Below are 12608 nucleotides of genomic sequence, written 5' to 3'. Positions count from 1 at the left end.
GTTGGGGATCAAATGTAGCAGAGTAATTATTGCATTAATACAGGAGCTACTTTTTAATATCCGTGAAATACACTGTCTTTTACATGTATTAAATAAATAACCAAAACCTTCTGTTTTCCAGTCAACAGTTAAATCATGTTTCAGGTATGTTATGACTATTTCCCTTATCTATTCTTGCAAAGACCTACATTTTTTTCTTTTCAGAGCAAAGGTGCAGATAAGCTTTCTGAGACCAGCAAAGCATTAATCTCTATGGCTAAAGAAAATATACCACCAAACAGTCAACAGAACTATCTTCTAGGTATGATATGTTTTTAATATATAGCATTTTTAGGTGTAGATAGCGAAGTGCTATCTTAGAGATCTTTGCACAGCTAAGAAAAAATGAATCCTTTGGATTCTTAATTATAGGAGTGTCACAACAATTCAGGCACTTAGTGTTTGTATCCTTTTAAACATCTTGAGTTTTTTGAGGTTGCATTTGTCCTCTGAAAGTTAGTTAACTCAGTTTTTTTTTTTATAGAAACAAGGTGGCTGAGGTAATATCTTTTATTGGGCCAACTTCTTTCGAGCTTACACAGAGCTCTTTTTGTGTCTTGTGCTATTGTCCGCTTGCCAGTCTTTGAGAGAGGGTTTGTCTGTTTTTATTGTGTTCAGGGTTGCTGGAAGAAAACTGTATATTGGGATAGCATTTCAGGTGAATCGCCCCTTCAGCTTCCTGCCAGAAGTTCTGCATCTGTGCTTGGAGCTAGAAAGCAAGATGCTTTTTCTGTCAGCCTCTTAGGATAAGGTCCTGTCCTGTCACCATGACATGGCTGATAGGAACTCAAACAAATAGACTAAATCTCCTGAGAAGCCTAACAAGGCAAAAGTCATCTAGATGGATGTCAGACTTAGAACTACAGTGTGTTTCTTTGGGTTGGCAATGGCTGCTAACAAAGGAAACATTGAATCTCTGGGAGCAAGCAATGCCTCATGTTATTTAAATAACTGTCTCCCAGCCTACTATGATCAATTACGCCCTTTTCACATTACAATTTTAGCTAACTTTGTAACCAGTTAGTAACATGGTTGACTTTAAACATGGGTTCAAGACTTTCAAATTTGGGGGCATAACTGCTCTTAAGTCAATATGTAAGCTCTTAAATAAATGGCTTGATTCTCAAAGGTGTCAAGTGCCTACAACTTCAATTGAAGATGACAGCTGAGGATGCTCATCATCTTTGAAAATCAGGCTATTTGTGTAAAAGCTTACATTTGGGCAGTTGTGTGAGCACGCCATCTGGTTAACACTAAGTTACTAAACATTGCAGCCAACAGTTTCACCCTTGCCAGATGCCTTGTTTTGCATGTGATTGTGTTTCTGAGACTGGTTAAGAACACTTTCTTTTTGCATTGTGTATGGACTCTCTAACCTTGCCTGTGGTAAGACATGTGCTGCTGATGTTGCTCTTTGTGTTTTTCTTTTGGACAGTTGTATCGCTTGCTGAGGTGCGGCATTCTGATTTCCCCAGAATGTAACAAACAAACAAGATTAGGCAGTATGTTGGATACTACATTATAATTACAATTGTTCATCCACTGCTTTGAAAGAGAGAAGCTGAAGAATGGCCAAAACTCAAACCATGTTTGTTGTAAATTGTGGTCAAGAAAGTGTCACAAATTGGTTACAAAAACATGGTTGTAACTGAACTGTGAACTGGGCCTTAGAGTGGCACTGATGGTTTGGGCTGTGCACTCTCCTGTAAATACGACATCAGATGGGCTGAGAGATTTAGACTGTGAATAAGCATGGAAAGTTGGAGGACACCCTCAAGCCCCTGTCAAGAATGTGGAGATGTCCTTTCTTCACCTCCTTTCAGGGAAACAATGCTGCCATTAGCATTTTCTAATTTTTGTGTCTGAGTAAAATCAGATGTAAAATTGCTTCTTTAAAATAGAGAGCGTAAACTGCAAAAGTTCTTATTCAGTGATGAATGTTAATAACATCAGCTATAACAGCAGATGGCACTGCTGTCAGTGGAAATTATGTCTGTGTGTGTTTTTTAAAGAATGTGAGGACTTGATAAGACCAAAAAGCCACAAGGATATTTTTAAAAAGAACAGGAGTACTTGTGGCACCTTAGAGACTAACAAATTTATATAGGATATTTTATAAAGGATATTTTTAGTTTCAAAATGAAATAATATTTCTAAAGTGCCCCATGTCATGGTGTTGCAGAAATAATTAATAGCAGCAATGATAAATGGGTAAACAATTAAAACTTTATGGACTATAGTACCAAAACCACCTGAATAAAGGGATTTTTAAAAGTAGGGGGTTATGAACTTGGGAGCAGATCCATGTGGAATGAGTTTTAACCCTTAGGGCCACCACAGTCTAACATGCAGTGGTGGCATCAGTGCGTAGGTATCTGTCAAGCTGATGCTAAAGGAGGTGGTGCCAGATGTAGCCAGATAAACTGGTCTTGTTAATTTCTAAAGGTAAATTAAGTTCCCTAAATTAAACCAATATTTAGTATTGAAAAGTAATGGTGTATATTTCAAATACCCATTCATATAATACATGGGATTTCTAATCTTGGCTGTAGCACCAACTCTATTTTGTGGCTTTGGAAATCACTTAACCTCTCTCCTAGTTTTCCAATCCATAAAATGAGGCTAGTGATACTTACCTTCATCTCAAAGGTGTTGTGAGGATTGATGTTTTTTAAGTGCTTTGTAGATGCAAGAGCATTACTCTCCTTTCACTCCTGTGTTCAGAAGATAAGTGCTTTTGTAATGCCCACAAGTGTACTAGAAGCTTAACAGAAAACACTTAAGACAGGCCCTTGCTCTGAAGAATTTATAATCTAAATAATAGACATGACAGACAAGTGAAATATAACACATACAGAAAAAGTATGAGGAAGGACTGTGTTCAATGTACAAGTCTCTCCCCAGCTCTTGATTGTAATGTTAACTAGTGAATAAACTATTTATATTTAATTTCTTATAGGTACTGTGTCAATTTCAGCACTGAAAAAAATAATCATCAAGCAAATTGTGATGACTCCAGATGTGTGCTTGATTGAATGATAATTTTGAAAAATAAAATGTGAAATTCTGGCCCCATTGAAGTCAATGACAAAACTCGCTTTGATTTCAGTAGGGCCAGAATTTCACGCAGGAGTGATTGTACATAAAAGTATGGTCTGTTTAATCATGTGTTGACTTTACATTAATTATGTTAAAAGAGAGGTTAAAAAACAAAAATATAATATCTTGCCTACATTTTAAAATATGCTTACATTTAAAAACAGAGGACTATGTATTATTGTCATTAATGTTACCCTGTATGAAATGACATCATTAGGAATGACCTAAAATGACAATTAAGTGTTGCTTGTCACCAGAGGTCAAGGGTAAACTTTTGTGTAGAAGACAACAGATGAATAAGTATGTGCCTCAGATTTTTTGCCACTTTCATTGTTGATCAGTAAGTTAGTTTACTATAGTCATTAGTGTTTTATTGAGTTAACTGTAGAAACATAAAATATAGAGAAATAGTACTGGTGGACTAATTATTTTACTCTTCCTCCCCCCACCCATGTCTGTGATGAGGCCCCTTCAGTTTCACTAGATATATCAGTAGTATCGGTTGTTAAAGTGCATTAATGAACTGATTAATACATGTATCCACTGGATAGATTAAGAACTGTCACAGGGCATTGTACTGATAAGAGCTAGTAAAGATTTTATTTAGTTTAAGTATTAGGGTTTTGAGTGTTCGGTAAAGGTGCATCTGATGTATATTTCCTTTGTTGCCACGAAGCTGCTAATGACCATGTACAGTATAGTGATAACAGTGGAATTCCTAAATGTCTATAGATTTGTTACAGTAACAACATGAAAATAATGCCAGTGACACACTAGCTATTTCTTGTGTGAGAAAAAGAATGCAGTCCAAGTAGTGGGGTAAAAAGGTACAACTCAGTAATTTATTTAATAATGACATGTTTCAGCATGATCAGAAGTTATATTTATGCATGATATGTTAGAGGAAAAATGCCCACGAAGACAGTGGACTAAAAACAAGCTCTGCCTATGATATTATTGTCACCTCTCAATGTGGCATAACAGATTGTTTGGGCCAGATTCTGATCTCTCTTATACCCAAATAAATTTGGAATAACTCCACTGAGGATTATGCCAACACTTCTGGTTTAAAAAATGGAGAACAATGAAGTTGATCTGGACTTGCGTGTAGATCAAAATCTTATCTTTTTATGTTCAACAGCTGGGCCATACACTGTGATACTGGGAACTCATTTTTGTGGCTTGGTGATGTTTTGTCCCATCCTAACCCCCTCCTACCAGTAGATAATTAAAAATGAAATAAATTTTAATAAAATATTACTCCCATTCCAGATACTGTAATGATAGTATAATCATACTCTTGTTAAAGTGGACAGTTACATACATTAATTCAATTAAAAAGAAACTCAGCCTCCTGATTCATTGTTGAGGCAAAGTCCCTCCTTTAGCAGAAGTAATCCAAAGAGATGATGAGAATCTTCTCTGCCATGACAGGGACTCTGGGTCCCTGTATGTGGTCTGTGATGGAATAGAGGGAAGACCTAGCGTGAGGACACTCTCTGTGGAGGTTATAATTCCAGGGGTGATCATAAAAGGAAAGAGACTAAAAAGAAGTGGAGAGTCTTTGTAGGGGACCAGAAATGCTTCCGGTCCAGAGAATGAAAGTGAAATAATTCCAGAGCTTAGTGGAATCGGCCACCTCACATGTAACTTCTTATCTTTTTTTTTTATCAGAAATATTTCCATGATGTCATAAAGGAATAAGTTATAACATAGTGTATGTCATTGCTATTGTCATTGTCATTGTTATGCTTCATGCAGATTGAGGCACAGAAGTAGTGAACTCTGTAACACCACATGACCCAAAGTGCCTTATTACTGTAAACAGTCCCTCAGATTGGTAACAAAATGTACTCACTTTGTTTAAACAAAATTAAATAATATAGATTAGTGGCCTGAAAGCTGCTTTAAACGTCAGCTAGAATACAGCTGACATCTTCAGCTCTATGTTATGCATCCCCGTCCCGTGAGGGTGATACATGGCCTGTGGGGCCATTATAAGTTGATGTGATTTAGAACAGCTCTGAGGCTGCTTTAAATTGCAATAGAGGCCAGATGTAGGGGTTTTCCTCTTTGCTTTTTTGAGCATTTAGCAGTGTGTTTTCAGTCACTTGGAAAGTGAAGTTATTCAGTACAGTCATGCTTTAATAACTTCAAAAATAACTTATAAAGTAGTAAAATATATTTGTAAAAGTTTATTTAAATACACTTTGAAGATGTGACTTTTTTTTTAAATTATTGCCTTTATTAGTTCAAAGGTTGTCCACTGCATACAGAGAAGACCTTTAACAATATATTGAGTAACCATATGCATAAAACCAACAGAAGTGAAAGACCAAGGCTGTGACTCAAAGTAGGACTCTTTACAAAATTAGTAGAAACATAGTTTTAGTATTTTTGCTCCCCTAGGCCCCTCATAGTCCAAGCCTCTGTAAAAAAAAAAAAAAAAAAAAAAAAAAAGAGTTCTAAACTTATCCAAAACCATTCTTTTCAGAATACCTGTCCAACCTGCCCCTGCATAGGCCCTCACTACAACTATTAATAACCGTAGTAAACTCCTAGGTCGCTATCCAGTTGTGATTGTTATCTTCAGAGTCTTTCTGGATGGATAATCAAAAAGATCACCTAACAAATAAAATGAAACTTTAAATACCCTCCCGCCCATTACCTTAGACTTTGTGACAAAAGACCAGATTATGATTTCTCACTGGTTTTACACTAATGACATTTCATTGGCTTCAGAGGATTTACTGCTGTAAGTGAGAACAGAATTAGGCCCAGATTCCGTAGATTTTATTTTTAAATTTGGCATTTCCAGGTCTCAGTTTTTTACTCTAAGCTGCTAGTTACTCTTGGCATTTTTTTTTAAGCTGATCCAACCTTAAATTCACTAGGAATCTAAATCAACAGCAGGCAGCTGAAATTCCTTGCTGGTTGGCTGCTGTTTCTATGGAAACTATGGTTAGAATAGCTTTAAAAAAAAAAAAGTGGAGGTAAAAAATTTTAAATAAAAAACACTTACTCTTACCTTATTTTTGCCAATCTGTCCCACCTTTTTATAAAAACGGAACCAGATTGGCTAATAATAGCCAGCAACTATGGATGGAAGCTCACCTGTGCAGCTCTCCTCTGTAACCAGCAACTGAAATCTGTAAATGCCAGTTTGAAAATAACAAACACAAAAATGTGTTCTGATATTCTTCTCTTTCTGAGTCCATACTTAACAGATGGCGGATTGGCTCACAAATTCTGACTGGATTGGTTATGCCCTAACCTGGCTCAGCTGGAACTGCCATAAGCCAATCATGTGCATCCTTTCATTATGCCATTTTTTTCTTGTTCTTTCTTTTATAAAGAAATAACGACAAAATGAGTTTTAGCTATCTAAAGTACAAACAGGAGAATGTGAGTCCAGGATTAGTGATTCTTAACATTTACATAGTGCTTCATGTATCAACACAGTATACAGACGTTAACTAATCCTCACTATGAGTAACTGAAGTGATGGAAATAAGGCAAACAGATTTGCCTAAAGCCACACAGTAAATCAGGAACAGACCTGGGAATAAAATTTTAAAATTTCTTGCTTCTAGTCCACTGGCTCACTCCAGTTAGACCATGCTGAACTCAAAATACTTTCAAGGTTATCACAGGCAACAATACTTTACAACAATCTTCCATCCCCTCCCCACTGTAACTAAAGGATGATAAATGATATAGTGCCGGGGAAGAAAATAAAAAGCTTTGTTTACAGGAGAATGATTATATTCAGCCCAGTATATAAATATATGGGCTGAGAAGATAGATAAAAAAATATTAAGCCTTCAAAATTTGGCTCTAGGTCTTGATCTGTTACTTGTCCTGTTAGTTTAACTTTGTGACATTCTCTCCGTTTTCTTCAGATGCCAAGTGAAATAATTATTAGCCTTTTGAGGCAAAAAGATATTTCTTTCTAATTTCTCAGAATCAGTTTTGATTTCAGAGGACACTAAGATATATTTGCTACACAGATTAGTGTGTAACAATTTCAAAATCCTAAAATAGTCTTGAAGCAGGGCTAAATATGAATCTGTGTCACAGCATATTTGATAGTCTAAGAAAGAGAATTCAGAACTTTAGAGTAGAATGGTTGAATGAAGAAACAGCATTGCTTCTTGTGGCCGTGAATCTCTTCAAAATTGTGTTGGTGCCAGTATATATGAGTTTCATACTAAACAAGTAGAATGTTATAAAATACATTCTCTGAAGCATTTGATATTGCATAACAAACAGTGTGAAATATCAGGTAATAAATTCTTCGTTTCTACACTAACATTTGTCCTAAAGAGAAGTGATTTGCTTCAAGATTAAATATCGAGTATAGAGATTGCATGGAGTAATGTAAAATATTGCTGTTTTAGAAATGTTTGCAAACTTATCCTTATGAGTTCAGATTGTGGTAAATTTGCTTCTAAAACAATGAAATATAAGTACCAAAGGGGGAAAACTCTTTATAATTAGGAAAAAAAACAGGCACTACATTTTCATAATGCTTTCTGCATGATTGTTTGCAGTTGATCTTTCATAATTTAACACACGATTACTATTTGAATAATTTAGTTTTTTTCCTTTGTGTTACCTGGTAAAAAGCCAAAAATATCTTTTCCAGCAAGTAACAAAACTCTTATTTGTACTGTTTTGTATTAATAGAAGGTGAATAAGAATTGTATTAAACTTTACAGATGAATATGGCTTGAGTTTGCCTCTTGGAGATGAATATGAAAGAAAGAAACATAAGCTAAAGGAGGAACTTCGACAAGATTATAGACGATATCTTTCTCAGGTAAAACCTCTTTGAAGTTAGTCTCTGATTTTAACAAAAAACAAAACCACCATGAAAAAGCCTTTTGAGAAGACAGAATTCATTCTGAGCTGTGACAATTTCAAAGACCTGCTTCCAGAATCAAAGTGGTTTAAAATGCTAACACCATGACGGGCTATATGTTCTAGACTTTCACAGATCCTGCTGTTTTGAGATTTCAAATTACTATAATACAACTTGATTAAAAAAAAATATATATTTTTTAATTTTGTTTGCTCATCTTTTTTACTCTTCTTGGGTATTTAACATGTCAAACAGGTATTTGCTTAATACATGATTACCCTATTATGATCTTATAACTCAGGTAAGAATATTAATTTAGCCAATATAGTGCTTCAGTTCTTCAGCACCTTTTTACAGTTTTACCTATTTGATTGTAAAGAAGGCTGTTGCTGTTCTGCTTAGTACCGTGTATGAGATGCCACTGTGACGATTTAAAACTTAAACTTGTATGGAAGAAGTTTGGCACAATTTTCATTTTGTGTGTGTGTGTGTGTGTGTGTGTGTGTGTAATATTCTAAATCCGGTTTTAATTTCAGATTTTAAATGTAAAATGAAAAAAAATTAAGTTTAATGTAATTTTTGCTGTGTGTTTAGTGTCATTGCTTGCCAGTTTGTTTAAAATAGATGAATAAATAGGTTTCTTTAAAAACTGTTTTTTTAATTGGTAAAATCAAATGTTTTTAATGGAAGACACTTTATGAATAGTCTGTTTTCCCTGACTTTTAGGGTATTTCACAGGCAAAAAGAAAGGTAGGGTGCTGGCAATATATTTTTTCCGCCCTGCCCAAATTAGCTTTTTGCTTTGTTATAATCAGGTTTGTGCAAATGAAATGGATTAAAAAATCATGATTTTTGTTTGTTTGTGTGCTACTGTTGTGATTAACAGTACTTGTATGCTTGCTTATTGCAAGATATACTATGCTTATTATTTCCCATTAATATAATTATACCACATTTATTGATTTCTTCTTTGCATTTGCTATCATTGCTATATCATGCTGACTCCTCAACCGTTTGTTTCTTATGGTAGACAGACTTGCTACAAAGCATGCTCCCCAGTCTTCATCAATTACATTGGACAGGCACCATACATAAAGAATTTTTTAATGGAACTTTCTGAGATTAGTCAAGTTTTTGAAAGAGCCCCCAACTACAGTATGTGAAGAAAAAATAAAAGTTAATTTTCAGGGGCTTTCTGCTCCTTTGCTACTACAGATGTCTCTTCAGTGAGGTTAAACTGACAGACTACATAGTGGAACAGTGGAACTGACTATGCATCAAACATTGGTGCCAATGCGCAAATTAAACAAACTGGAAAAAAAAAATCTTTTAGTTACATGTAATCTTAAGCATTAATTATAATTATAGTATGTGTGGACAGAATTGTGACCCTTTTTTTTTTTTTTAATTTTAATTTTTTTAACTTGGTGTCCCTTTTAAGTCATTTAAATTAAAGCTTCTTAAATAAAGGAGTGATGAGTGACATGGTAGAAAGAGCAGCATTAAAAGATTAAATGCAATATGTGCTGTGTTCAAATTATTCAAATTACAGAATGTTTTTATGTGAAATACTAACTTACTGTTTAATATATTCAGTGTTAATAACCTCACTGGCACGCAACAGAATTATCATATAGCAGTAGCAACTGTAATTACTGGCCTTTTAATCTCTAATTTAAGTGAGCTTTTGTAAAACAATTAGTTTTTTTTTTTTCTTGGTTTAATTTGAAATTAATATACAATTTTAATTTAACATTCTAATAATGAAAATCTTGATTTATATTGAATTGCTTTATTTTTGTTCAAAACATCAATATACATACATTTTTATTTTACTTTTATATTTAGTATTTTGATTGCAAGAATTACTGTTTGTTAATTCCATTCCTAATTGAGGTTCATTTAGATATTAAGATTTTCTTTTGTCATACATATGTTAGCCATATTAAACTTTTCAAAGTTGGGGGAGGAGATTAGACCTTGGTCTCTAATTTCAGTCTCCAAAGTAAGGTAATACTGTGATTCTGAGCAGCTCTTGGAGTATTTTAGTTGGGAACATCTAAACTGTATGCTTATCTAGAAAACAAAATTTTCATATCAATTCTGACTTTCTGTAAGCATCTTTTTAAAAATGAGAAGTTTATCATGAGAGCTGTTTAAAATTTGGCAGTAATCAAATATTGGTAAGGATTACAATGAATTCATTAACATTTTCCAGACAAAAATATCATTAATCATTCTTTCTGTTAATCTAACCCAATTTCAGTATCTGGGTATTTGCATGTAGTAGAACCTCAGAGTCACAAACACCAGAGTTATGAACTGACCAGTCAATTGCATACCTCATTTGGAATTGGAAGTACGCAATCAAGCAGCAGCAGACTCACAACTCCCAAAGCCCACAAATAGTTTAGTATTGTGTTTAAATGCAAACTACTTAAGAAGGAAAGTTTTAAAAAAAAAATTGACAAGGTAAGGAAACAGTTTCAGTGCTTGTTTAATTTAAATTAAGGTAGTTAAAAGCAGCATTTTTCTTCTGCATAGTAAAGTTTCAAAGCTGTATTAAGTCAATGTTTAGTTGTAAACTTTTGAAAGAACAAACATAATGTTTTGTTCAGAGTTATGAACAACCTCCATTCTCAAGGTGTTTGTAACTTTGAGGTTCTACTGTAGTTAACACCGCTAAATCTATTCATTTGTAATTGTGAGGTATGATTCATAATGATATAGATTTAGACTGGAACATATGGAAATTGTCTCATTTATTTGTGCCTCTGGGGTTGCACAAAACTTATATACATTATAACAAGAAAATTATGCTAGTGAAATAGGACAGCAGACATGGAAACACAAGCGGACAATATTTTATTAAAAATGTTGTGTTTTATAAAATAAATAGAGGATACATTGGAGATGATTTTAGGGCAATCCGAAATAACTGTGCTAAAGGAGGCCAGACAAGGTGGGTGAGATAATATCTTTTATTGGACCAACTTCTGTAGAGCTTTGTGTTGCTCGAAAGCTTGTGTCTCTCACCAGCAGAAGTTGGTCCACTTACAGATATTACCTCATCCACCATGTCTTTCTAATCTCCTGGGACTGACACGACTACAACTATTCTGCATACAATTTAGGGAGGTCACTCACTTTTGAATTTGTATGTTTTCTATAGAGTTGTAAGATTGGAAGGGCTGACATAGACATTTTGGTATGCTGTAGAGTACAGATATTAGTAATATTGATATACAGAGATATTAGTAATAAAGCAGATTCCCGTTGCTGGAATAGGAAGCATGGGCATATGTTCTTTAGTTGTTGATAGTGAAATTCCTTTCTCCTTTTCGCTCATCAACAAGGTAACTTCTTGGAGGATTCTTTCATTCGCTTGTATTTTAATAGAAGGTAATAATGGCTATAAGTAAACTATATTTAAATGAGAGGCAAATTCATACAACAACCCTAAATAACTATAAAACAAAAGAATACAGAAAAGCTATAGCAAACATTAAAACTGGGATAATTCAAATTAAGGCTAACAGCCCATCATTAATACATAATATAGAGATAAAACCTTTTACCTGCAGTTTTGTTGGTTTGTATTCCAAAAATATCCTACATTTCCAAAAAGTGAAGATTGCCTTTCATTTCTCTTTTATTAAAGTGGAGCAAATTGCCCTGTCATATTCCAGAAGGTGTAATTCTTAGATCCTGTGCTGTATTTGCCAAGTAAAATTAGATACACCTCTACCCCAATATAACGCTGTCCTCGGGAGCCCAAAAATCTTACCGCGTTATAGGTGAAACCGCCTTATATCGAACTTGCTTTGATCTGCCAGAGTGCGCCCCCCCTCCCCCCCGGAGCATTGCTTTACCGCGTTATATCCGAATTCGTGTTATATCGGGGTAGAAGTGTAGTTCAAAACTTATTGAATAATTCATTTTGTTTTATACAGAAAAATTATCTGACAACAAATGAAGTAGATCCATATACTCAGGGACTATCTCTTCCTATTGGCGAGAGGAGGTCAGCCAAGGTAGGTGTGCAGGTGTAGATTCAGTAAATGTTTTTATATAACTAATGAATTAAAAAAACTAAAGTTTTCAGTGTTGTGCAAAAATAGACTTTCCAGTTGACAATAAAAAAGCCTGCCAAACTTTTTATCCACTTCATATATGAACATATTCCTTTATTGTTAGGTCAATTTTAAATAAGGTGAAGCCTTCTAATTCTATAATAGACATTTTCTGGTTGATTGATTTAATTACCAAGTTTCTTTTTCCTTGGGTAATCCAGTACACTGATTTGTAGGTAATGAAATGGTCAAATTTTACTTTTAAGAAGAGCTGTCAATTAATCGCAGTTAACTCGTGATTTAACTAAAAAAACTGAATCTCAATTTAAAATAACCTAATTGCAATTAATCGCACCACTAAATAATAGAACACCAATTGAAAGTTATTAAATTTTTTTGGATGGTTTTTCTACATTTTCAAATATATTGATTTCTATTATAAACAGAATACAAAGTGTACAGAGCTCACTTTATATTATTATTTTTTATTACAAATATTTGCACTGTAAAATGATAAACAAGAGAAATGGTAT

At 34.2% G+C, this 12608-nt stretch overlaps 1 protein-coding gene across 7 annotated transcripts in view; it reads left to right on the top strand.

The window, feature by feature from the left end:
- CSPP1 (centrosome and spindle pole associated protein 1) overlaps window positions 1–12608 on the top strand; it is a 156550-nt gene that overhangs the window by 9625 nt on the left and 134317 nt on the right. For 6 of the 7 annotated variants that reach the window (XR_008443876.1, XR_008443877.1, XM_054019064.1 and 3 more), the window contains exons 4-7: window positions 205–301; window positions 7860–7960; window positions 8729–8752; window positions 11956–12036. Coding sequence is in view for 5 of the 7 variants with exons in the window: in XM_054019064.1 (XP_053875039.1) it covers window positions 205–301; window positions 7860–7960; window positions 8729–8752; window positions 11956–12036 (303 nt within the window). In the remaining 2 variants the exon portion in view is untranslated. The remainder of the gene's footprint in view (window positions 1–204; window positions 302–7859; window positions 7961–8728; window positions 8753–11955; window positions 12037–12608) is intronic. The other variant, XM_054019063.1, reaches the window with a different exon arrangement.

This window comes from Malaclemys terrapin, chromosome 2, assembly GCF_027887155.1.
Source record: "Malaclemys terrapin pileata isolate rMalTer1 chromosome 2, rMalTer1.hap1, whole genome shotgun sequence".
Taxonomy (NCBI): Eukaryota; Metazoa; Chordata; order Testudines; family Emydidae; genus Malaclemys; species Malaclemys terrapin.
Note: the sequence above shows the minus strand (reverse complement) of the source record. Positions and strands in the feature narration are given on the sequence as shown.